Source organism: Sparus aurata, chromosome 14 (genome assembly GCF_900880675.1).
Source record: "Sparus aurata chromosome 14, fSpaAur1.1, whole genome shotgun sequence".
In the NCBI taxonomy this organism is placed as follows: Eukaryota; Metazoa; Chordata; class Actinopteri; order Spariformes; family Sparidae; genus Sparus; species Sparus aurata.
This window is the reverse complement of record NC_044200.1, coordinates 7,549,731-7,577,282: the sequence shown is the minus strand read 5'-3', so window position 1 is coordinate 7,577,282 and position 27,552 is coordinate 7,549,731. Positions and strand designations below refer to the sequence as shown.

The window sequence follows — 27,552 nt, the reverse complement described above, 5'->3', positions numbered from 1 at the left end:
TGCTGGGAAAGTTGACTTTCTTCATCAGGTTTACTTTGGAAACCAGAGCAGTCAAAGAACTTCTTTCTATGGGAAATGACGAATATCCTGAAACAAAATGATATCAATCTTGTATAACATGCCAACATAGTTTTGACCTGAAAGCTTCTTCGAGCAGCCATAGAGAACACAGATAGTAGGTCCGTCACTTGGAACACGACAGATTTTTTATTTTAAAGAATGTTTTTAATTATCATACAAATGACAATTTGACAGCTGCTGACATATTTCATGAGAGGTTTCAGGAAAAAAAAACAAAAAAACATTCAACGTGATCTTTAAAGAGGCCAATTATAAACTGATGCCCATAAAACTATGAACATGGACAATGAAGTCCTTAAGCAGGCACACAAAACGACCGATAAAAAAATATATATATAGTTGATTTAAAAATGAAAATCGATTTACAGTTAAATACTGAGTTGTCCATAAATATCAGGTGTCTCAATAAAAGGTACATATTTCAAAAACAAACTCATACATTCATTATATAATAGATGCTTAGGAAGCTTGTCACGCAATGATAGAATTACTAGCGTACACACATGGCAACACAACTTTACAAAGAGGAAGCAGTGATGGCTCCAACCACAAGCAGTGGTCAGGAAATTAATTGAGGTAATTTCCTATAGAGATACGTTTTTGGGTTTCCACAGAAAAAGACACTAAATATAAGTTGTTTTTTTTAAAAGTGCTATACGTAAGAATTCTGAGCTCAAGAGGAGGCATGTATGACATTCAACAAAGATGGCTTCCTGGAAAGGAAATGGGTGACGCTTGAAGCACTGTTCCTCCTCAGTAACCACGGCACTTCAGGACATTTTCCCATCCATATTCCAGTATTTTAAGACTCAGTATTTCACACCTGGGTGATTAGTTCTGCCCACGGCCCTGCTAACCACTAAGCTTAGCTACAGCGGGGAACGTTTCAGAGCGTGATTTCTCAGAATTTCAGGTAAACTATGCGCAGCCAATTAATAAGTGACAAAATGTGTGGTTTTTTTTTTAATTCAACTGAGCTTTCTAAAAGACAGGGCTGGAAAAACTTAATACTAAAAAACACATCGGTCACTGGTTGACCGATAACTGCTTACAGATTGCTGTTTTTTTTAGCCGACTTTTGGCTCAAAGGTAATGTCGCAGCCGCTAAATAAACAACAGCTAAACAAATCATTTGCTCCCAGGTTCAGTAAGTTCATACAAGCTCAGTAAATAAAGTCCCAGAGATTATGATGTAGCCTGGCACAACTGCTAGTAACTGAATAAATTATACAAGCCTTTAGTTAAGCATTTGCGACAGAATTTTTTATATACAAAAAATAAAAATTCTTTCATAAACGGTGCATACAAAATATCTTAATCTTTAATTTCCTATGTCTAATGGTGAAACACTCTAACTGTCTAACACTCCAGTTTATTGACAGGGTTGAGAGAGCACAAGTGTCTGGCACCCTGCTACTAACTGCAGAAAAACGTACTAGCCCCAGTAATGCTTTCTAATAAGTCTATCTTAGAATATTCTCATCGGGCAGCTGACTGAAGGTTATTCATTCACATTTACAAAAAAAACTGTTTCTGTGCATGATTCTCAAACTCTTGTGATCAGAAACATTGATCTGAAGCTTAATTCTGAGGCTGTCCTGTGATAGTTTTCTAATAAATAATAAATAAAGCTACTTCAAATTAACCCAATTTCATTTCAGGCTGAAATGAACAACTTCTACTTAAGCACTACCCAGTTCTTGATTAAACACCGCCCATTCTGGGTAGAAATACAGATCATTTAGTCTGTTGAAGAGATCTTCATCCCTTTTTTTATTTTTCTTTAACTGAGCGACTATGACTGCAGAGTATCACCAGGGCCTATAATGCCCAGTTTGAGGTCATTTGAACAATCATCACTTCACGGTTAAATAATCAGGCTAGCAGTATATTTTCCTTATTGTCGACCATTCCTATGAAAAAAGAGCAAAACCGACAATTCAACTGTCTGTCAATGCTTTCCAACACCCACTTCCTGTCTGTGGCACTCTGCACCAAACTCATTCGTCAAAACGTGACAATGATGATTTCTAATTTACTTATACAGCTGGGCGCTGCAGGTTTGAGTGCTGCTCTGCACTGAAAAAGGAGTAAAGTGTATTTTTAGATGGGGACTGTTTTCTGATGCAGATTTCAAAGATTTAAATGAATCATTTTTCACAATAATCTTCATTGACACAGGTGAGCTACTGTATATCAGCCTTTGGCTAACTTATCCTGGGGGGCTGAAAATAGCACCAGGTTAACAGTCGCAGGGTCTAAAATTTCCTCATGTGCAGTACAAATATTTGATCACAGGTTTCTTGAGATCCGCTCACAAAAAGGAGAAGTTCAAATTCTTGGAAATGTGCAAATAACAGATGTCACATCATGCAAGCCGTTACATTTTCCGATGACGCTCACATCAAAATGGGCTGTTGGACGGAGGCGATCACACTCCACAGTCCTGATCTCCATTCATTCTGCTGCTCTCCGCTGCAGTGGCAGGTTGGGAACAAGACATGGGCACATCTTCTTCCGATGTGCGAACTGGGATCATGTTTTTTGTCCTCCTAAGGTATAAAGGAAACAGTGTTCAGATTATAAACAGTAGAATTTTATGTGAGCATAATGGAAATTTAACCTTTAAAACCAACGTTTTCAATACACTGCCAAACACTGTTTCACCAAAATGCATTTCAGCAAGTAAAAGGGTGTTTGGTGTGACATAATTACAGAAAACTAAATTAATCCCGCAACATCTATTTTATGCCACTGGGAGGTCTCTCAATCAAACAATAAACATCATAGCGACAGGCGACACAATTGAACGCACCGCTACCTTGCTCAAATATCTGGTTTGAACATCACTGGAAACATTTTGGATATTGTAACTACACAACTCAACAGTAAATGTTACTTATTATATCTTTAAATGTTGGTACATGCTGTGTTAAAGCTTACCTTTTATAATAATAGAAGCTGAGTCCAGCGCAGGCACAGATGATCACCAGTGTACCAATGGAAATCTTCGCTGCTGTACTGGTAAGTTCTGCCAACCAGAGAGAAATATTTAACAAGAAACTGGTTCCCCTGTGTGCTCCTAATACATTTCAAGTACAATTAGGCACATTGCTCACCATGCCGTTGGGGTTCAACTGTACTCCATAGTGAGGGCACAGCGGTGGTTGAGGCTGGTGTCATCCCGGCCGTTGTTTTGGTCTCTGTCACAACGACTGTTCCAGCTGGGAAAAAAGGTTGAATATTATTTTACTGTAAACAGCACCACTTCTCTGGTCCCCGAGCTCCCTGTCTGTACTGCTAGCGGCACGGCTAACTGAGCTAACGGCAAAAACTATTAAACTATCACTCTAGTAAAAATCTGCGCCATCTTGTTTTGAGTATATTTATTTGACGAATGGCCAATTATTACATATTGCACCTATCAAGCATATATAATGTTGGATACAATTACAGGTGGCTGCTTCCTTTACACCAGCACCGACCATCTACTGAGCTGCTATTTTGCTATTTTTCTGTACTTTTTCCTGTTTGTGTCAAACTACAAAACCTTTAAGGATGTTTCCTATACCCACTTAATCATTGGGAGGATAATGCATGGCAACTCTGAGTTGCGATCATCTTTGAACTGTCTTAGTCTAACACAATGTTAATCCAACCTAAACAGTAAGTTGGTGGACTACGGATAGAACTGGTCTTGGAATGCACTATGCATCTCTGCTTGATGAAGTGCACAAACTGACTGAAATTGTAAAATTGTTGCACTTGATACGAGGAGATTCATGCTAGAAAAGTCTCCTAAACTCAACAAAACTGCTCAGGTCCTCCACCGGAGAATTATCTCATTAGAACTGGAACTCAACAAGATTTAAACACACAGTCACCTCTCAATAACTGACTTTAGAAACTTTCCCAAGACTCATGGAAACTAGAGATGTTTTCTGACACTGTAAGTTGTAAAACTGTACACACTGCAGTACAGTAAATAGAGGAATCAAATTGTGTTTCTCTTGGTCCCAAGAGCAAAAAAAGGGAATGTAATGCAACATTCAGTGGGAATAAAGCAAACAGACTTCACACAAGGTGCAAGGGTATTAACAAGATACAAAGTGTCATTCAATATGCAAGGTATGAACTCGAACAAGAAAAGACACGCGAATACAAGAATCCTCATGTGGAGCAAAAGGGAAAATCCCCCTATGCAAAGAGACAGTTCAACCTGTAGCTCTCGTTGTGTGAGGCGATGCTGATGCATGTAAGCAGCAACATAAGCATCGTACATTTAAAACATACTGCATTCCAGGTCTGTGACTCAACCAATGAAACAGCCATAAATGTATTCTACATATGGGGGGCAATGATGTTTGTAGAGAGCAATCAGAAGTGCTCAAGCAGAATTTCATCATACTGTTTAACTGCCTGCTGATTCAGAAATAAATGCTATTCAGACCAACAACCACCATATTGGCCTGGAATCAGGGGTATACTCTGGACTTCACTATCTAAAAGGGTCTTAGCCTTTCTAAGCTTGTGGTGACTGATGTTGCTTTTTCTAATAATTCATCCTACCTCGAAATTCTGCCTAATGGCCTTTTCCAAAATTCATCAGACCTTTGGCTATTGTTAAAAACTTCCCCAGGCCTCAAGACTTTTGTTATTAAGCTACTCTTGTTAAAAAAAAGAATCAAGACATCTTACCAGTGAACGATAACAGTCCCTTATCAAGCCTCATATTTCCAAGCAAAGTTAGGCTGTTTGACACATCAGTTGTTTTAATGTTTTCAAGTCTGGACCTATCACACCACATTACCAGGCTGTTTTGTTAAGGTCTTGAATGACATCCAAACCTCACAGAAAATGGAAAAGTCTCAGTCTTGTTCTTATTAGATCTCTGCTGCATTTGACACAACATATTACCAGACAGGCCGGAGATCTGGGTGGGATTTTCTGTAACACTGACTAACTTGTTTGAATCTTACTTGAAGGACAAGGACTACTTCTTGTGGATTGGTAGTTACACATCCAAAGATGTGGCGTTCCCCAAGGTTCTACTCTCTGACCTCTTTTGTTCAACTTCTACACACTAAAGATGGCTCTTTTGCAAACGAATCAGTTTGATGGAATGACTCTAACGCAAACGAACTGACCTGATTCCATATTTCTCTTCTCTCTCATTTGTTCTTTCGTTCTCACAGACAAGTCGCCATGTTGTTCACTGTTTAGTTATCAGTGTGGTGAACAGGACTGAGAGCCAGCCAATCATATGCTGAGTCTAGAACACTTTTGTCGAATTTTAGCCAATGAGAAACAGGAAAGCATAGCAACTGTTTCCATGAAAAAAACCCATTTCATTTCGTTCATAGCTCATCGTTCTCATTCAGTCAGTCAGTCACCATTGGCTTACCTTCAATACATGTCAATTTAATGTTAAGGTGAATATACACATTATCCACTGTTGCGTTGTCTAACAGTACACATAATCATGAAGTTGCAGCTATGTATTTGCCTTGAACTACAGTGTTATGTTGACTGTTAGCACGATCGTTTGAGAATGAGGAGCTGAGAACTGTGCATTATATGATTCACTGCTAAACGACGTTGTACCTTTATATTGATATCTTTATATTGATATCATATATATATATATATATATATATATATATATATATATATATATATATATATATATATATATATATATATATATATATATATGTATATATATATATATATATATATATATATATATATATATATATATATGTGTGTGTGTGTGTGTGTGTGTGTGTGTGTGTGTGTGTGTGTTTGTGTAAAGCACTTTGCATTGCATTGTTGTTAAAGGGTTCATTACAAATGAATTAGCCATGCCATGGTTAATTAACAACATGATATGAATCTTAAGACCATTTCTTAGAAGATTTATACATATAGGTGCAGGTGTGATTGGTTGGAATTTAACGATAAAATCATCGGACATGAGAAAGATCAGCCAATAGACCATATTCACACAGCGGCCTTTTAGCTCTGATGTTGGACTGCTTTGTTCCAGTTTGCAAGTCCATGTAGGGAACGTAGGGATCTGACCTGATTGATCATCAACCAAATAGACAATGGATACTGAAAATCTGGAGGTATGTTCGGCCATATTTCATGGCAAAACTTTGAAAACCCTTTAGATAACATTGGTATTCAACATTAATGTCGATTAGTAATGTTAGCTTAGGAGTGGTTGAATGCTAACGTTAGCTAATGGGTTATCAAATGTGTTGTTTTGCATTTGAATGTGTCCCGATATCCCTCCAACTTTTCACTATCCATTGTCTATTTGGTTGCTGATCAATCAGGTCAGATACCTACGTTCCCTACAATGGACTTGCAAACTGGAACAAAGCAGTCCAACATTTGAGCTTACCACCCTTATTGTGACTTCAGAGGAAAACGGCCACAGTGCGAATACAGTCTACAGCAACAATACTGCATGGACTAAATGGGAAAAAAATCTGTGACTGTAAGTTATTTACCCTGTGTGTGAACTGACAGAACCTGCAGACCAGATGAGGTTGGCTCTGTGCTGTCTGTTTCTGCAGTCACTGAAGCTGAGGTGCTTATACTCTGGGTCATCTGTAGGACGGTCGTGGCTGCTGCTGTTGATAAGAATAGAACTGTACTTCTTACTGCTCAGAGCGTGACTGCATCTACTACTGCCAATATGTCTTTTACTACACTACAGCACATTTTACTACCTCTTTTACTTCTTCAACTATCACTGCTATTCGTAAAACTACTATTAAGAAAACAAACTCATACTGTGATCTGGAGAGTCCAGGTGTTTGTCTTTACACATGCATGGACAGTTCACAAATGAGTACTGTGAGATTATTTCACAAGTGTGTTACACACTTTGGTTTTTGTTGTACGATGAAAAAACATGCAAGGTTATGTGTTAGTTTGTCAAGTATTATTACAACTGATACAACTGCTGTTCTCCACTTTCACAGTGTAGTGTGATCCATCCATGACTTAAGTTATAATAGTTTTCTTTTCACAGTGTGCCTTGAATATACTGCTAATAGTTAACCCATATTGTGTTTTAAACATTTTCAATCTTTCTTACACTCTGTGGTTGGAAGAGCTGCCAAAAATGAAAGTGACTGATGTACCCTGTCTTGTGAAAGGAAGCATTGCTGGATAAGGGATTCCAATTTTTTGTGTCCGGCTTGAATTATGACGGTCCCTGTTCATTTTAGCAGGCTAACCTCGCAAGTTACAAACACCTACATGATTATACAATACTCAGAAATGGTAAAAAAACACTATATACAAAAAAAAGGAACACCAAGCAAAGTGAATCGTGAAAAGCGAAATATTTTAACCAAGTTGCGGATGAAAAAGCACTGAGATAACCATAGACACATACTGTAAAGTTTGCACCGGTAGCAAAAGGACGCAGACATATGTCACATTACATTATGAAAGTGAAGAGTTACAATATCTAAGTACAACAATTACTACCCTCACAACTAGTAGACATGGAGCAGCTTTAGCATTCAATTGGAGTCCTGTTTCCTGTCACCTGACAATATTCCAATATTCACTCATGTTTTATGCTTTGTTGGTTTCCATCAGCTCCTGAGGGAAATATTTGGCTCTGTAGCTGCTAATTGCTCAACTACGTTCTGGAGATAGCTGCTAACCTTTGTCCGTATCTATGTATGCAATTCAAAAATATAATAAAATAATTACAGAGTCTTTTTCTATTGACGAGGGAGAATAGCTTATTTTCTGATAGCTATTAGCTATATATAGCTAACAGCTATTAATAGCTATAGCTATGTCCAAAGCAACTTACAGTAATTCATACATTCATACACTGATGGTGATGGCTGCCATGCAAGGTGCCGACCAGCACATCAAGAGCAGTTTGGGGTTCAGTATCTTGCCCAAGGACGCTTCGACATGCAGACCAGTGGAATCACAGCCGCCCCTTAGCCATTACTGAATACTAATACCGAAACTGCTATGGCTATATATAGCTATGGCTATTACCCTGAAACTGCTATAGCTATTAATATAGTTACAAATAGCTATTAAAAGCTATCAGCTAAATGTAGCTAACAGTTTTTAATAGCTATAACTATATATAGCTCATAGATATTAATAGCTATAACTATATATAGCTCATAGATATTAAAGGCAACAGCTAGTACTGAATACGAATACTGAAACTGCTATAGCTATATTCAGCTATTACCCTGAAAGTTTCAGGATGGACATTTTGACTTGTGAAACATGCGTGTAACTAATTACATTAATAGCAACACTTAACAGAACAGACAATGCCAATGTCACTCAACAGCTGTTTTTCCTGCTCTGACAGGTCTGCTGAGACAATCCCAATTACAAATGCTACTGCATTCAACACTTTGCCAGAGCTAAAGAACCATGTAAGTCTATCACCGAAGGCACATTATTACTGTTTTTCTGATGTCTTGGGGGAGCATTTTTTCTCGTGTTGACCTATAACAAACATAAACAATGTCATACACTGAAATGTTGGACTTCATTGGGATGGATCCTCTCATTTTTTGTTATCCTCACACCATTTTTACCAGGTAACAAAGTAACTTTTATTCGCAGACAATTGGAACAGGCTATATTGTACTTTTTTTGTAAATTTGACACACAAAAGGGCTTACTCAATAGATTTAGTTGAGGAAAATGTTTGGGTAGGCTACTCTTTTCTCCTCTAACTCCTACAACCACTAATACTGCTACTGCTTGTGGATTAAAGCTAATAGCACAAATGCTATTTCTACACCCATCACTATCACTGATACCACTGCTAGTGCTGCTTCCAATCATTACTACTATCACAACCGCTACTTCCACTACTGCAATCAGACAATAATGTTAGCCACTGCAATCATACTAACAAAAATGATCTAGAAAGAGACTAATCTGGTTGTTTTTTTTTTTTTTTTTTCATTTTCATGATTAGTACTGTTTTATTAGTAGTTTAGTATAGCAGATACAGAACTCACTGACTGTGGTGGCAATGGTGGAGTCAGGGGGAATATCAGTGTGAACCTCTGCAAGATCAGACCAAAATGAGTCATACATTTGCTTTCCTCTGGCTCATTACTGGCCTATAACTCTCACTATTCCCCCCCTCCCAAATTCATGCATGCAGAAAGACTTACGTGTTACTATTGGTGATGGTTGTGGCGTTGGAATGATCTTTGGGTCAGCTGAAACAACAAATTGATAAAAACACAATTATTATTTTGTCTTAATGTAAAAATAAATAAAGTTTGGGGACTAAATCCTGCTTTTGTAAGGATACGCAGTTGTATATAAAATTATATAATTATCTGTGACCATATCGAGCAGCCTTTATTTAGAAATTGTATTTTGTTTTTATCTCCGACCAGGTGGTTGTCGGTGTCCATCTGTTTGTTGGTTGGTTGGTTTGTGAGCAGGACAACACAAAACTACTGAATCGTTTTCCATGAAACTTGGATGGAGGGTGGGTCTCCGCCCACAATAGAGCCCTCTGACCTTTGGTGCGGATCTGAATAAAGGAATGGATCCAGGAATTTTTTCTGCACCTTTGATGTTGCGAGACAGGATGTTTTCGACCTTTTGTCTGATTTCACATGGAATAATGCAAGGGTCTTGATGACAGAAAAATGAGTGCAAGCAGGAAACATTTATCTTTAAAGACCGGAGAGACCACCCAGTCATGTTACAGAGATTGGAAGGAGATGGCAGAGGTGGTGGAGCAGTCAGGGTGAGGCGAGGGGGGGAAGCAACCAGAGCAGCTGTTTCAAGATAAGCTCTCCAATGGGACTGCAGTGAACATATTGTTCTATTTTATTCCTACATGGTTTGTGTGATATGAGCAATACAGATACAACACAAAGTGGCATTTACATAGCGGCTTTGTGTTTACATAGTCTGTATTCTGTAGTTTAATGTGTTATCACAATGAAACATGAGTTATTATTGAGGAAATGTCAGAGACGCGACTCAATAATAAATAAATAATTACAACGTGAGCTAACATTCACATGCAGAACCGGGATGGCCAACAATAGGCTGTTAAGTAGAGTAGAGAAATGCATTTATTGGCAACATCCCAATCCCATCCCCAGCAGCTGTGTTTGGAGGATCAGAGACAAGTTTCCTCATCAACAAGGACAGTACGCTGGCTTCACACAGGACGTCTGAGTTTCCTTCGAGCCCCTTCGTTCATGCAATAAACACCTATACTCACAGACCTGAAGCTAATGCTATTTGTTATATAATCATATTTATACATTTGCTCTACAAATATTTATGCTTTTTACTTATACATTCATTTTAACAGTCCACTCTCTTTACCTCCACCAAGTAGGTTATGTGCTCACCCGTGTCCATTTGTTGGATGGTTGGGTTGTTGGTTGGTTTGTCACCAGCATTACCCAAAAACTAGGGAGTAGATTTTCACGAAAATTCATACATCAATACATCTCGGCCCAGAATACACCCTATTAACTTTTTCTGCAGATCCAGGAATTGAGCTGTTAGCTAGTTAGCAGTGCAGTTAGTGGTTCAGACTGGGAGCGTGGAGGTATGCTCTCTACTGGCCATTCAAGTTTATATTTCTTCCAATGAATTTGAGTTCAAAGTACAATAATTAATGACTGAAAGATCAACAACAGATGTATGTAGAAATGTCCCTGTATATTGCATTTCCCCTAAATCCTATACACACAATGTGTACTGAAAATATACCCATCATTATGTGACTGTGTATCTATGAAAACAAATTACAAAATATGTTTTTCTAGTTATTCACTCTGAGTCTGTTCATTCAATCGAAGTCTGATTTCCTTTCAAACCAGACTGCAGCAAAGGCATACTGTACATCATGTACTCTACTTTCAACTAAACCGGATGAGGACATTGCATGACGCATACATAAACAAAGATTGTGTCTGCTCAGGATGATGAGAAGAGACTGGTGAACTGCAGCCGTGTGAGGGCTCAACTGTCCAGCATTTTACAAAATACATAAGCAAACATATTGTGTTGCCTGGCATCAGCTGCTCACAGCGTACCACCAGTTGAACAATAAAGAAATGGCTCTCTCACATTCAATTCAATCTGTTCAGTTGTGCACAAGAAAATGTGATGAATATACAGTATAGGGCGTTGTATCTTCTTCTGCTAAAATGTGTGTAATTTTGAAAAAGCTTTAATACAGCAATGACTCATTTCCCTTTGAATTTGTATTTAGTTGCTCAAACAGTATGTACTCCCTCCCTTCCACCAAGTGAAAGATCCTGTATGACTGTAAATGGATCCTCTAGAGTCAGGGGACACGAATAATGTCAATCACATAGTGGGTGTGCGTGCATGTGAAAGATGCTGATCGCTTATCCAGTTCCTCGATCACCAGAAAATTAAATTTCAAACTATGTTTACAATCATAAATAAATGGTCTTGGTCTTTTTTTAAGCAAAAGTGTCATGAAGTTGCATCTTCTTTAAGGAGCACCTTGTAGATTTGGGAAATAATTTTTTCAAAGGAAAGCACAATTTCATACTGTTTTACTTTGTTCATATGTGGTGGACCCTGCCACCTTTATAGCTCCAAACAGTGTTCTGGGGACTTATTTTCCTCTGAGAACATCTTGTTTATTCAGTCATGGGAAAGATAAATATTTCTGCCTCATTACCTATTAATATTGTCAATGTTAAAATTCTGAGTTTGAACTAAAACTTCATAGTGCATTTTCCCCACATTCTTTGACATTTCACAGAAAATCAAAAAATAGTCTGCAGGCGTGAAAGAAAATGAAATTGAATGAAAAAAAGTGAGCCTGCAGCCCTAATTGACAACCTTTGTCTTGAGAGTGTTTACTCAGGAAGGTTGACCTTGGCGACAGTAGCTTTCCTCACCGAGGTATTATATCAGTGTGAAAGAAATGGTGAAAACTCCCTTCCTGCCTGATGCTAACAAGAGTGTGAGTGATACAACATTTACTGCAAAATTCCATTCTGACTAATTTGGATGACATTATTGAACCTGATGGCTAGATTCCAACAGATTTTTCTACCCTGGGTTGGATACCTTGGAGTGCACACCAGTTTTCGCTTGTTTGTGTAGATCTGTATCTTCATCTTATACCGCTCTGGTCCCTTCACAGTGTGTCTTTATAGCTTCCTACATATGGAAGCTGTTACTGAGTGGGAAAATATTCAAAAAGCCAAATGTGGTCACCAGGCAGAGAGGTGGGGAGGGTTTGAATTCTGCAAAGAAAAACATTAATGATCTCTTACGTATACACTGGAGCGTGGCCTCTGTCCACTCTGCAACACCGTTTGTGTTCTGGCATTTGATGAGATTTGAGGTCCCCGCCTTCCTCACGTAACCTTTTGTACAGTTGTAGCGAAAACGGCTGTCGATTTGGAAGCAGGTCTCTGGTAGAGGTTGCGTTAGATTCACTGGAGGAATTCCCGGGCATGGGCAGTCGTTTCCGTCTGGAAGAAAAAATTATTGTGAGGCAAAAGTAAAATATGAATGCAGAGATGGAAAAAGAGAAAGTTAAAATCCTGACCTCAGATGGGTTTTTATTAGGGCCTGAGTAGGTCTCAACCAAGTCTCCCTATTGTTTTTGTAGTGACGACTTTTTTGTCCCAAAGGATCTCATTTTTCACTGCCTGAACATACCCAAAAACTCACTTAACTTGGAATATAGGTCAAACCTGCCGGAAAATGTTATAATCTATTGTCATTGTGAATTTCCACCACTAGATGGCGCTATAATTGAGGAAAGTGCGTTTTGCCTTATAACTCCCATACTTTGTCGCACATTCAAAAACCTTACATCCATGCGTTCCCTGAATTGTGTTGAGTCACGCAATATAGGCCATGCCCATTTCCGCCTACCGTTTTTTTTTTTTGCTAATTTGCGAAATGTCGCAAACCTACTTTTTCCAAGTCCTCCAAGGCGATTTAACCGATTTGCACGAAACTTTGCACACAGCATCTGTGGACCCTCCTGACAACAATTCATTAAAAGAATTTTGATATTTCAACAATACTCAAGTTATTAAATATCAACTCCCTGCAGGTTTCATTCCAAACGTGTTGCATATTTCCACATCGGTGTGTCCGAATGACATGAAACACAGGTTTCTACTTCCCCATGAGCCCCTAAGGCTCTGTGCAAGATTTTGCCTGATAACCACTAGGTGGCGCTCTTTAAATTTAAGTATTTTATATCTCCACATTGGTAGGTCAGATTAATACGAAACTTAGTACAATTATTGGCAATGCCCCCCGACAATAGCTGACGAAAGGTGTTATCAGGGGACTCTGAAGCGCCCCCTGGAATATTAAAAATCCAAGCCCCGACTCCTACATGCACACACGAATGACGCCACAGGAATTCAGACAAACATCCTATTTGCATGACATTTATAGGTTTTTTCCCTCCATATCATACACTATTTTGTAGTGACATGCACCTTAAAGGTGGGCACAATCAATAATCAAAACACAACTGATCGCAAATTAGTTTGAAGGATTTTTCACCTATAGTCCATTTTGTTTTTATGAAGATTGCAGAGTCTTGTGACTTTAGCGTACATTATTTAATACCGGCAGAAGCAGGCCACCAGATCATAAAGGAACAACTTCCTCATTCCTATCTAGACCAAACTTCACATGTTTGATAAGAGTTCAACCCTGAACACATAGGCCAATAAACAGTCATAGTCACAGCGCCACATGTTGGACACAGGAAATGACATTTAACCCCATCATGCACTATCCGAAACAAGGACAGTTAAGAGATGCTTACACAATAATCAGACAATAGGGCCGGGTACGCGGCACTCCCCGCGGCACACCCCGACAGGACTGCGAGGGCCTGTTCATCGCTGCTTGCAGCTTTAATTAAACATTGCACCTATCAAGCATATATAATGTTGGATACAATTACAGATGGCTACTTCCTTTACACTAGCACCGACCGTCTGCTGAGCTGTTATTTTGCTATTTTTCTGTACCTTTTCCTGTTTGTGTCAAACTACAAAACCTTTAAGGATGTTTCCTATACCAGCTTTATCGTTGGGAGGATAATGCATGGCAACTCTTGAGTTGCGATCATCTTTGAACTGTCTTCGGCTAACACAATGTTAATCCAACCTAAACGGTAAGTTGGTGCACTACAGACAGAACTGGTCTTAGAATGCACTATGCATCTCTGCTTGATGAAGTGCACAAACTGACTGAAATTGTAATATTGTTGTACTTCATATGAGGATATTCATGCTAGAAAAGTCTCCTGAACTCAACAAAACTGCTCAGGTCCTCCACCAGAGACTTATCTCATTAGAACTGGAACCCAACAAGATTTAAACACACAGTCACCTCTCAATAACAGACTTTAGAAACTTTCCCAAGACTCTTTGAAACTAGAGATGGTTTTGGATACTGTAAGTTATAACATCAGATAAGGGAGACAATTTGTAAAGACTGCAGTACAGTAAAAAGAGGAATCAAATTGTGTTTCTCTTGGTCCCAAGAGCAAAAAAAGGGAATGTAATGCACCATTCAGTGGGAGTAAAGCAAACAGACTTCACACAAGGTGCAAGGGTATTAACAAGATACAAAGTGTCATTCAATATGCAGGGTATGAATTCGAACAAGAAAAGACACGAGAATACAAGAATCCTCACGTGGAGCAAAAGGGAAAATCCCCCTATGCAAAGAGACAGTTCAACCTGTAGCTCTTGTTGTGTGAGACGATGCTGATGCACGTAAGCAGCAACATAAGCATCGTACATTTAAAACATACTGCATTCCAGGTCTGTGACTCAACCAATGAAACAGCCATAAATGTATTCTACAAATGGGGGGCAATGATGTTTGTAGACAGCAATCAGAAGTGCTCAAGCAGAATTTCATCAAACTGTTTTCTGCCTAATGGCCTTTCTCAAAATTCATCAGACCTTTGGCTATTGTACACACAACACTTCCCCCAGGCCTCAAGACTGTGGTTATTAAGCTACTCTTGTAAAAAAAAAAGAATCAAGACAACCTACCAGTGAATGATAACAGGCCTTTATCAAGCATCATATTTCCAAGTAAAGTTAGGCTGTTTGACACATTCTTGGCCCTTCACAATTGTTTTGATATTTTCATGTTTGGACCTATCACACCATATTACAAGGCTGTTTTGTTAAAGGTCTTGAGTGACATCCAAACCTCACAGAAAATGGAAAAGTCTCAGAATTGTTCGTATTAGATCTCTGCTTAATCTCTGCTACATTTGACTTGGTCAGCCACAACGTATTACCAGACAGACCGGAGAACTGGCTGGGGTTTTCTGTAACACTGATTAACTTGTTGAATCTGACTTGATGGACTGGGACTACTTCTTGTGGATTGGTAGTTGCACATCCAACGATGTGGCGTTCCCCAAGGTTCTACTCTTGGACCTCTTTGTTCAACATCTACACACTCCCACTATTGGCAGATTATGGAAAACAGCAACATATTTTACCATAACTATAAACATTACATAGATTTATTTAACAATATCACCATGCACTAAGTAAGTGCATCATGAAAATCAGTGATTAAGTGTGCCAAGACTCCTCCATTTAAAGACAGATAACCTTAGAATTGTTGACTTATGACACAAAGAAGTAGGTAAATAATGGTGAAGAATACAAACTAGCCAAGTCTTTGTGTAGTTATTGACTTAGACCAAAATGCTTTTTAAAATGGCTCCCTGTATATCATAGACTGAATTGACTTTAAAATTTTCCTGTTGGTTTTTAATTGCAAAGAGCAGAATGGTATGTTGCCAGAATCCACCAGAAAACTTGAAGTCTGCCCCAACTCTCTTATCATAGTCATAGTCATTAATCAGTATTTGAAACTTTTCTGTTTTCCACCACATTTTATATCAGCATATCACCTGAGTAACAACTGACTGCTCCTAACTGTAGCTGCCATTAGCTTGTTAACTCAGCTAGCCGTGCAGCTAGTTATCCTATTAGCCCGCCCGGACTGGGAGCTTGGTGCATGGGGGTTACTATTGTAACAAAGTGTCTGGCTAGTTAGCATGCTAACTTTAGATTAAATTTCTGTAACACTACAGAAATGTCCTTGACATAGCATCAAAATGGTTGATTCTGTTGTTAATTCGAATAATTTTTGAATGTTTTAAACTAAAATTCTTACATATTGCACCTTTTTAAGCAAAATTTTGGACTATTTGCTCATGTCTTAAATGGCACTGTAGCTGGGCTGCAATTTTTACTCTACTCTTTTAGCAATCCTGTCTTTTTGGTTGCTGATCAATCAGGTCAAATCCCTACTTTCCCTACAATGGACTTGCAAACTGGAACAAAGCAGTCCAACATTTGAGCTTCCCACCCTGATTGTGACTTTAGAGGAAAACGGCCACAATGCGAATACAGTCTACAGCAACAATACTGCTTGAGCTAAATGTGGAAAAAAGCGAAGTATCTGTGACTGTAAGTTATTTACCCTGTGTGTGAACTGACAGACCCTGCAGACCAGATGAGGTTGGCTCTGTGCAGTCTGTTTCTGCAGTCACTGAAGCTGAGGTGCTTATACTCTGGGTCATCTGTAGGCCGGTTGTGGCTGCTGCTGATAAGAAAAGAAATGTACTTCTTACTGCTCAGAGCGTGACTGCATCTACTACTGCCAATATGTCTTTTACTACACTACAGCACATTTTACTACCTCTTTTACTTCTTCAACTATCACTGCTATTCATAAAACTACTATTAAAGTAAACAAACTCATACTGTGATCTGGAGAGTCCAGGTGTTTGTCTTTACACATGCATGGACAGTTCACAAATGAGTACTGTGAGATTATTTCACAAGTGTGTTACACACATTGGTTATTGTTGTACGATGAAAAACATGCAAGGTTATGTGTTAGTTTGTCAAGTATTATTACAACTGATACAACTGCTGTTCTCCACTTTCACAGTGTAGTGTGATCCATCCATGACTTAAGTTATAATAGTTTTCTTTTCATAGTGTGCATTGAATATACTGCTAATAGTTAACCCATATTGTGTTTTAAACATTTTCAATCTTTCCTACACTCTGTGGTTGGAAGAGCTGTGGCTGCTGCTGATAAGAAAAGAAATTTACTTCTTACTGCCAATATGTCTTTTACAACACTACAGCACTATTTACTACCTCTGTTACTTCTACAACTATCACTGCTATTCGTAAAACTGTTTTAAGAAAACAAACTGATACTGTTGTCTTTACACACGCATGGACAGTTCACAAATGAGCTCAAGAGTGCTCTTTCACAAGTGTGTTACACACATTGGTTATGGTTATACGATGAAAAAACATGCAAGGTTATGTGTTAGTTTGTTAAGTATTATTACAACTGATACAACTGCTGTTCTCCACTTTCACAGTGTGTGTGATCCATCCATTACTTAAGTTAAAATAATTTTCTTTTTAGAGTGTGCCCTGCTACTGCTAATGGTTAATCCATACATATACAGTAATTACGGAAAGTATTCACAGCGCTTCACTTTTTTCACATTTTGTTATGTTACAGCCTTATTCCAAAATGGATACATTTCATTTTTTTCGACAAAATTCTACACAAAATACCCCATAATTACAACTTAAAAAAAGTTTGTTTGAGATTTTTACAAATTTATTAAAAATAAAAAACTAAGAAATCACTTGTACATAAGTATTCACAGCCTTTGCGATCAAGCTCAAAATTGAGCTCAGTTGTATTCTGTTTCCACTGATCATCCTTGAGATGTTTCTACAGCTTAATTGGAGTCAAGAAGTCGAAGGAATTGTCTGTAGACCTCCGAGACAGGATTGTCTCAAGGCACAGATCTGGGGAAGGGTACAGAAAAATTTCTGCTGCTTTAAAAGGTCCCAATGAGCACAGTGGCCTCCATCATCCGTCAATGGAAGAAGTTTGGAACCACCAGGACTCTTCCTAGAGCTGGCCATCCCTCTAAACTGAGTGACTGGGGGAGAAGGGCTTTAGTTAGGGAGTAGCAATAACCCGATGGTAACTCTGACAAAGCTCCAGGGTTCCTCTGTGGAGAGAGGAGAACCTTCCAGTAGGACGACCATCACTGCAGCACTCCACCAGTCAGGCCTGTATGGTAGAGTGGCCAGACAGAAGACAGTGGCCACTCCTTAGGAAAGACAAAGATCGAGCTATTTGGCGTGAATGCCAAGCGTTATGTTTGGAGAACACCAGGCACTGCTCCTCACTTGGCCAATACCATCCCTACAGTGAAGCATAGTGGTGGCAGCATCATGCTGTGGGGATGTTTTTCAGCGGCAGGAACTGGGAGACTAGTCAAGATTGAGGGAAAGATGAATGCAGCAATATACAGAGACATCCTGGAAGAAAACCCGCTCCCCATCCAACCTGATGGAGCTCGAGAGGTTCTGTAAAGAGGAATGGGCAAAACTGACCAAAGATAGGTGTGCCAAGCTTGTGGCTTCATATTCCAAAAGATCTGAGGCTGTAATTGCTGCCAAAGGTGCTACAACAAAGTATTGAGCAAAGGCTGCGAATACTTATGTACAAGTGATTTCTTTGTTCTTTATTTTGAATAAATTTGCAAAAATCTCAAACAAACTTTTTTTAAGTTGTCATTATGGGGTAATATGTGTAGAATTTTGAGGAAAAAAATGAGAAAAAGTGAAGCGCTGTGAATACTTTCCGTATGCACTGTACAAGCACACAATACTTCTGCTATATCCATTCCATCCATTAAAGCTACTACTGATATTAGTACAACAACTGCTACCTTCACTACTAGTAGACATAGAGCAGCATTAGCATTCAATTGGAGTCCTGTTTCCTGTCACCTGACAATATTCCAATTTTCACTCATGTTTTAGCTTTGTTGGTTTCCACCAGCTCCTGAGGGAAATATTTGGCTCTGTAGCTGTACCGCCGTGTCACAGCCGCCCCTTAGCTATTACTGAATACGAATACTGAAATTGCTATTGCTATATTCAGCTATTACCCTGAAAGTTTCAGGGTAGACATTTTGACTTGTGAAACATACGTGTAACTAATTACATTAACAGCAACGCTTAACAGAACAGACAATGCCAATGTCACTGTTAACAGCTGTTTTCCCTGCTCCAACAGGTCTGCTGAGACAATCCCAATTACACATTGCATTCCACTGTTTTTTTTAGGCTACTCTTTTCTCCTCCAACTCCTACAACCACTAATACTGCTACTGCTTGTGGATTAAAGCTACTAGCACAAATGCTATTTCTACACCCATCACTACCACTGATACCACTGCTAGTGCTGCTTCCAATCATTACTACTATCACAACCGTTACTTTCACTACTTCAATCAGATAATAATGTTAGCCACTGTAATCATACTAACAAAAATGATCTAGAAAGAGACTAGTCTGGTTGTTTTTTTCATTTTCATGATTAGTACTGTTTTATTAGTAGTTTAGTATTGCAGATACAGAACTCACTGACTGTGGTGGCAATGGTGGAGTCAGGGGGAATATCAGTGTGAACCTCTGCAAGATCAGACCAAAATGAGTCATACATTTGCTTTCCCCTTGGTCATTACTGGCCCATAACTCTCACTATTCCCCCCCAAATTCACGCATCAGACAGACTTACGTTTTACTGCTGGCGATGGTGGTGGCATTTGGATGATGTTTGGGTCAGCTGAAACAACAAATTGTGAGAAAAAAACACAATTATTATTTTTGTCTTAATGTAAAAAGAAATAAAGTTTGGGGACTAAATCCTACTTTTGTAAGGATACGCAGTTATAGATAGTAGATGGATGAAAGTATGTGTAGTTAAAGGACCAGTGTGTTGGATTTAGAGGCATCTATGGTGAGGTTGCTGATTGCAACCAAATGAACTCTCCTACTCAAGCATGTAGGAGAACTTATGGTAGTATTCAGGTGCTAAAATTATATGATTATCTGTGACCATATCGAGAAGCCTTTATGAGGCCTGAGCAGGTCTCAACCTGCGAGGATTATGTAGCGCCCCTGGAATATTAAAAATCCATGTCCCGCCTCCTACATGCACATACATGAATGACGCCACCTACTGGACACAGGATTTCAGACAAACATCATATTTACATGACATTTATAGGTTTTTTCCTCCATATCATACACTACAAGATGACATGCAACTAAAAGTGAGCACACCCTCCGACAGCGTCGCCGCCAATCAATAATCAAAACACAACTGACCACAAATTCGTTTGAAGGATTTTTCACCTGTAGTCCATTTTGTTCTTATAAAGATTGCAGAGGCTTCTTCTGACTTCAGTGTACATGGTTAAATACCAGCAGGACCAGGCCACCAAATCATAAAGGAAAAACTTCCTCATTCCTATCTGGACCAAACTTCAAATGTTTGATAAGAGTCCAGCCCTGAACACATAGGCCAATGTACAGTCATAGGCACAGCGCCACATGTTGGACACAGGAAATGACATTTAACTCCGAAACAAGGACAGTTAAGAGATGCGTACACAATAATCAGGCAATTGGACCAGGTACGCTGCACGCCACGACAGGAGCATGAGCCCCACCGTTCACACAATAACACCTGTACTCACACACTTGAAGCTTATGCTGTTTGTTATATAATCATATTTATACATTACAAATATTAATGCTTTTTGCTTATATATTTATTTCAACAGTCCACTCTCTTTACCTCCACCAAGTAGGTTATGTGCTCACCCGTGTCCATTTGTTGGATGGTTGGGTTGTTGGTCGGTTTGTCACCAGCATTACTCAAAAACTACTAAGTAGATTTTCCCGAAAATTCATACATCGATACATCTCAGCCCAGAATACAGCCTTTTAACTTTTGCTGCGGATCCAGGAATTGAGCTGTTGGCTAGTTAGCAGTGCAGTTAGCGGTTCAGACTGGGAGCTGGGAGGTATGCTCTCTACTGAATGCCATTCAAGTTTATATTTCTTCGAATGAATTCAAGTACAAAGTACAATAATTAATGACTGAAAAATCAACAACAGATTTATGTAGAAATGTCCCTGTATATTGCATTTCCCGTAAATCCTATACACACAGTGTGTACTGAAGATACAACCATCATAATGTGACTGTGTATCTATGAAAAAGATTTTTTTCTATTTATTCACTCTGAGTCTGTTCATTCAATCGAAGTCTGATTTCCTTTCAAACCAGACTGCAGCAAAGGTATACTGCATGCATCATGTACTCTACTTTCAACTAAACCGGATGAGGACATTGCATGATACAAACATCAAAACCAAAGATTGTGTCTGCTCAGGATGATGAGAAGAGACTGGTGAACTGCAGCCGTGTGAGGGCTCAACTGTCCAGCATTTTACAAAATACACAAGTAAACATATTGTGTTGCCTGGCATCAGCTGCTCACAGCGTACCACCAGTTGAAAAATAGAGAAATGGCTCTCTTACATTCAATTCAATCTGTTCAGTTGTGCACAAGAAAATGTGATTAATATACAGTATAGGGCGTTGTATCTCCTTCTGCTGAAATGTGTGTAATTTTGAAAAAGCTCTACTACAGCAATGACTCAAAGGAAAGAATTTGTATTTAGTTGCTCAAACAGTATGTACTTCCTCCCTTCCACCAAGTGAAAGTTTCAGTATGACTGTAAATGGATCCTCTAGAGTCAGAGTCCTCGATCACCAGAAAATTACATTTCCAACTATGTTTATAATCATAAATAAATAATCTCTGTCTTTTTTTAAGCAACAATGTCATGGATTTGCCTCTTCTTTAACGAGCACCATGTAGTTTTGGGAAATACATCATTTAAAAGCACAATTTCATATAGTTTTACTTTGTTTATATGTGGCGGACCCTGCCACCTTTCTAGCTCCAAACAGTGTTCTGGGGACCTTATTTTCCTCTGAAAACATCTTGTTTATTCAGTCATGGCAAAGATAAATATTTCCGAGTTTTTATTATCACCTCATTAATATTGTAAATGTACAAGTTCTGAGTCTGCATGTCTTCTCCAAAACTACACAGTGCCCCTTTAAAAACACATTTCAGTCAATATAAACTCTGAATAAAAAGTACAGATGACAGTCTGATAACAAGACAGACTGATGACATTTATAGGAGTTATTACCAGATCCTTGGGAGACAACTGAGGGGTGAAGAAGATTAAGGACAACCAAGCATTATTTTAATCTTTTAACCAATGATGGAACCTCATTGCATTACTGAATCTTGCTCTGGGGCCAGGCTGTGGTGCTACCTGTGCTCAAGTCCAGAGATGAGATTGGGAGATGCATGGAATTTCTTCTTCTTTTTTTTTTAATCAACACATTTTTTGCTGCCTGACTTTGTGTAGGAAAGTATTCGTTTGATCACAATATTATCGGCCCTGTCGATCATTTGGGGGGCAAAATCTCACCGTTGACCTATTCCCTGAAATGTGTTCTTCTGAGTTATTTCTTCATCAGAAGTCATATGATGTAGATATGTTGGGTTATAGTGTGTTTCTCCATGAATATCCTATTTACTTCCAATACAGCTGTCACCAAAGACTGAGTGATGTAATGACGCTCTGTGGTAGAAAACATGGTGTGTAATCATCTTACTGGTAGTAACGCTTTTTTTTTCTCCAGAGCATCAAAGTCATCAACAGAGGTTGTTTGGAAGTAGTTGAAGAGTCTGGGACTTGTGCAATACAAGTTGGTGCAAGAATAGGTGGGACTGATATGATGGTTATCTAAAGTGGTGTTTAAAGACAATGGAGACGGGGAAAAGCACGGTACAGACTGGACGGAGGTCTTTGCAGTTCAGTTCAGGCATGTTATAGGTTACGCATCTTCCCGCGTTCCCTCACTGTTTTCCAACATTTTATCACAGGCACACATGCGTGCCATTTTTATTTGTGTTATTCTCTTTTTTGCTAAAAGAACTCAGGCTGAATTTGAAAGTCTTAAGGCTACTCCCAGTAGATGAGAAGGTGCCAGTTCAAGTAGTGATAGTGTGGAGTATTTCAATCAGTCGAGAAATGTCTTCATCGGCTGGATTACAAACTAAATACACAAACTCTCTCTGTTTGTAAGTGGCGGACCCTGCCAACTCTCTAGCTTCAAACAGTGTTCCAGGGACCTTATTTTCCTCTGATAACAGCTTGTTTATTCCCTTATGGAAAAAAATAAATATTTACGTGTTTGCGTCATTACCTATTAATATTGTCAATGTTAAAATTCTGAGTTTGAACTAAAACTACATCGTGCCTCTTTAAATGTAAGGGATTTGCTGCGTTTCTTTTACAATTATGATAGTGAATCAAGAAGTTCTTTTGGTTTTCGATTGTTTGTTGGATAAACGAAGCCGCCTGAGGAATGATTTTCTCCTGGATAGTTGCGATGAGCATTTTCCCCACATTCTGTGACATTTCACAGAAAATTGAAAAATAATCTACGGGCGTGAAAGAAAAATAATAATTTTTTCTCCAGAGCATCAAAGTCATCACAGAGGTTGTTTGGAAGTAGTTGAAGAGTCTGGGACTTGTGCAATACAAGTTGGTGCAGGAATAGGTGGGACTGATATGATGGTTATCTAAAGTGGTGTTTAAAGACAATGGAGACGGGGAAAAGCACGGTACAGACTGGACGGAGGTCTTTGCAGTTCAGTTCAGGCATGTTTTAGGTTACGTGTCTTCCTGCGTTCCCTCACTGTTTTCCAGCATTTTATCACAGGCACACATACGTGCCATTTTTATTTGTGTTATTCTCTTTAGGCTACTCCCAGTAGATGAGAAGGTGCCAGTTCAAGTAGTGATAGTGTGGAGTATTTCAATCAGTCGAGAAATGTCTTCATCGGCTGGATTACAAACTAAATACACAAACTCTCTCTGTTTGTAAGTGGCGGACCCTGCCAACTCTCTAGCTTCAAACAGTGTTCCAGGGACCTTATTTTCCTCTGATAACAGCTTGTTTATTCCCTTATGGAAAAAATATAAATATTTCCGTGTTTGCGTCATTACCTATTAATATTGTCAATGTTAAAATTCTGAATTTGAACTAAAATGTAAGGGATTTGCTGCGTTTCTTTTACAATTATGATAGTGAATCAAGAAGTTCTTTTGGTTTTCGATTGTTTGTTGGATAAACGAAGCCGCCTGAGGAATGACTTGCTCCTGGATGGCTGCGCTGAGCATTTTCCCCACATTCTTTGACATTTTACAGAAAATCGAAAAATAATCTGCGGGCGTGAAAGAAAATGAAATTGAATGAAAAATAATGTGACCTGCGGACCTAATTGACAACCTTCGCCTCGAGAGTGTTTACTCAGGAAGGGCGACCTTGTGTAACATACAGTAGCTTTCCTCACCGAGGTATTATATCAGTGTGAAAGAAATGGTGAAAACTCCCTTCCCGCCTGATGCTAACAAGGGTGTGAGTGATACAACATTTACTGCAAAATTCCTTTCTGAATAATTTGGATGACATAATGGAGCCTGATGGCTAGATTCCAACAGCTTTTTCTACCTTGGGTTTTATATATAACATGCCGACAAGTTCAAGTAGGACCACGTATAACTTCAGCAGCCAAATGCCAAGCTTTTTCTGTCTGCTGTAGCCCTGAAAATATGCACACTTGTGTTTTCCTTGGAGCGCACACCAGTTTTGGCAAGTTTGTGTAGATCTGTATCATCATCTTATACTGCTCTTGTCCCTTCACAGTGTGTCTTAATAGCTTCCTACATATGGAAGCTGTTACTGAGTGGGAAAATAGTCAAAAAGCCGAACATGTGGTCACCAGGCAGAGAGGTGGGGAGGGTTTGAATTTTGCAAAGAAAAATATGAGTGATATCTTACGTATACACTGTAGCGTGGGCACCGTCCACTTCGCAACACCGCCTGTGTCTGTGTTCTGGCATTTGATGAGATTTGAGGTCCCCGCCTTCCTCACGTAACCCTCTGTACAGCTGTAGCGAAAACGGCTGTCGATTTTGAAGCAGGTCTCTGGTGGAGGTTGCGTTAGATCCACTGGAGGAATTGCAGGGCATGGGCAGTCGATGGCGTCTGGAAGAAAAAAATATATCATGTGGGAAAAGTAAAATACGAATGCAGAGATGGAAAAAGAGAAAGTTAAAATTGCTGTCCTCAGATGGGGTTTTTATGTAAATTAGTTTCCGATGGCAAAAGAAAAACAACACAGGGCATTTGTAGGTAGTTCTGACAGTTCAGGTAAGGTCCCGCAGCAACAGGTTTCTGTTGTCAGTGAGTCATGGTTGAATTCCGTATGCTTTCTGCTGGCCCTTAAATTATACAGGCTGCCTTACGCTTTACTGACTTGTAAATGCAAAGTTTGTTTTTGGCTACGCGCTTAGATTAATCAGTAACGTGAAAACACATGTGAACAGTATTTCTAACATCAAGCTCACTCTCACTGAGACCCAACAGATTCTAAGTGCAACACTGTGCATCAGCAGATAAAAGTTCTCCCAAGGAGCTGCTCATAACTCCTTTAAATGTCAGCAGTCGGTTTTGTTATCAAACCGTCATCTGCACTTTTTATTCAGAGTTTATACTGACTGAAATGTATTTTTAAAGGGGCAGTATGGAGTTTTGGAGAAGACATTCAGACTCAGAATTTTAATATTTACAATATCAATGAGGTAATGTGGTTTCTGGGCTTCTCCCTTTTAAGGTGTCGGCATGGAGTTTGATCATAAAAGGAGTCTGCGGAGTCAAGGCGGGTGGAATGAAGAAGCAACCTTTATTGAAACAAAATCTAGGCGCCTTGAGTCCTGATCAGGAGCGGCCGCGTCCTGATAATATCAAATCTGTGGACAAAACAATGCCAAAAATGCTCTGCCCTCTGCTCCCCCAAAAACCCCAGCCTTTGCTTCTAAAGAGGTTTTCCAAGTGCCACCCCCCCTGCTCTCTTGTGTGGGGCCTTATTTAGAGCTTATTGTCCATAACCGCCCATTTCTCCTAATTGGTCACTTTGATAGATTAAAGGTACATCTATCCAATGGGAAAGAAACAAGGGATGGGTCTGCCTCACATCCCCTATGAAATAACTCTTGTTGGGGTTACTTAACTTTGCTGATGTCAGCTAAAGTAGACAGGATGGTCTTTCTTAAACTTAGATGACAATGTATAGTTGAGTCAGCTCCAAACCTCTGGTGTGGGCTCTTTCCTGTAGCTTATCTCTGATGCCCACCTCAGGGCTGATCAGGGCTCCTGGGCCTGGGATGCTTATCCTGTCGTATTCCCACCCTTGTCTACGGGGAGCATCTGGTCCTATCCCATCCTGTCTTCCCTCTATTCACTATTGTCTTGGAGCCCAGGCTGTGTAAGCAATTTACAGACACTACACTACTTTAGGAACCCTGGAGCTGTGAGCTTCCCTGTGTCTGCACTCTTTAACTCACATGAGGAGGAACAATTAGTCATCCTTCAATCTACGCTAAGTAAACTCAAAAATCAGAATGTGTTGCCATTCAGACACCTCAGTAATAATACAAAATCTGATTTCTTTCCCCCATAAACAAGCTGTTCTCGGAGGTAAATAAGGCTCCCAGTACATTGTTTGGAAATAGAAACGTGGCAGGGTCCGAAAGTAGTATGGAATTGTTTTATACTTTAAGGTCAATTTTTATTCAGTTTATACAATTATGAAAACGTGACGTGCGTTAGTTTGTTTAGGTTGTTTAGTCGCTGAAGACATAGAGTACCTTTATCCTGTTTTTTTTTTTTTTTTTTTTTTTAAGCAACCTCTGTGTTTTTATCGATCATTATTGCATACACTGCAAAAAACCACTCAGGCGGTAGTGGCTGGGAAAGTTATGGGTGAAAGTTGAAGTAATATTAACATAGCAGTTAGAAAATAGTGTTTCAAATTTTTGTTATTGTTATTTTGCTTATTGCTTATGACGGATTGTTTAAAGGGAATTCTGAACATAATCCCGTGTGTGAAGTGGGGTGTGCCTGTCCTGCACTTACCACCGGCGGAGCAGCGCACATCTCCCAGCGGACTGATCATCATCACGAAGACAGAGAATACGAGGAAACCCAGATCCATCTGACAGCTCTGTGGAGAATTAAAAATTGCTCGCCGAATTACGCACAATCGGTAAGGCCATCCTCAGTGCGCCTGGTGCTGTGCGATTTCGGTTTTGTCACCGAAGCTTTCGCTTTCACAGAAAGGGGGCGGGTCTTGGCGGGTGCCCGTAGACGACAAATTAGTAGTTACGCTGCAAAACTACGCTCATAAAATGGCTCAAATTAGACGACATGTCAAGTGTTTTCCTCTTTCAGTCGAAGGTACATTTACCTCATCCGCCGGACGAGAAGTATTTTTGAGCTAAAAAGCGTTCCTCTGTGTTTTTGCCGGGAGGGACAGGGGAAGCTACACGACAGCCC

At 39.4% G+C, this 27,552-nt stretch overlaps 1 protein-coding gene across 9 annotated transcripts; it reads right to left on the bottom strand.

The window, feature by feature from the left end:
* Positions 1–175: 175 nt before the first annotated feature.
* On the bottom strand, positions 176–27,544 carry il15ra (interleukin 15 receptor subunit alpha). Of its 9 annotated transcripts, none has more exons than XM_030439608.1 (12): positions 27,133–27,544; positions 24,997–25,203; positions 19,789–19,836; positions 19,635–19,682; positions 16,636–16,758; positions 12,408–12,608; positions 9,282–9,329; positions 9,123–9,170; positions 6,603–6,725; positions 3,201–3,305; positions 3,025–3,112; positions 176–2,633 (listed from the first exon to the last, which is right to left on the bottom strand). In XM_030439608.1, the coding sequence occupies exons 1-12, from the start codon at positions 27,209–27,211 to the stop codon at positions 2,513–2,515; spliced, it is 1,239 nt and encodes a 412-aa protein (XP_030295468.1). In that variant the 5' UTR covers positions 27,212–27,544; the 3' UTR covers positions 176–2,512. The 9 variants fall into 9 exon arrangements, with proteins under 9 accessions (XP_030295468.1, XP_030295469.1, XP_030295472.1 ...); XM_030439609.1 differs by having other exon boundaries at positions 16,636–16,755; XM_030439612.1 differs by lacking the exon at positions 19,635–19,682.
* Positions 27,545–27,552: the final 8 nt, after the last annotated feature.

Coding starts and splice junctions, on each gene's coding strand:
- il15ra (XM_030439608.1), bottom strand. CDS start 27,211: ATGGATCTGGGTTTCCTCGTATTCTCTGTCTTCGTGATGATGATCAGT. Junction 19,837..24,996: donor GCCCACGCTACAGTGTATAC/GTAAGATATCAC, acceptor TTGTTGTTTCAG/CTGACCCAAACATCATCCAA. Junction 19,683..19,788: donor ACCATCGCCAGCAGTAAAAC/GTAAGTCTGTCT, acceptor CTGATCTTGCAG/AGGTTCACACTGATATTCCC.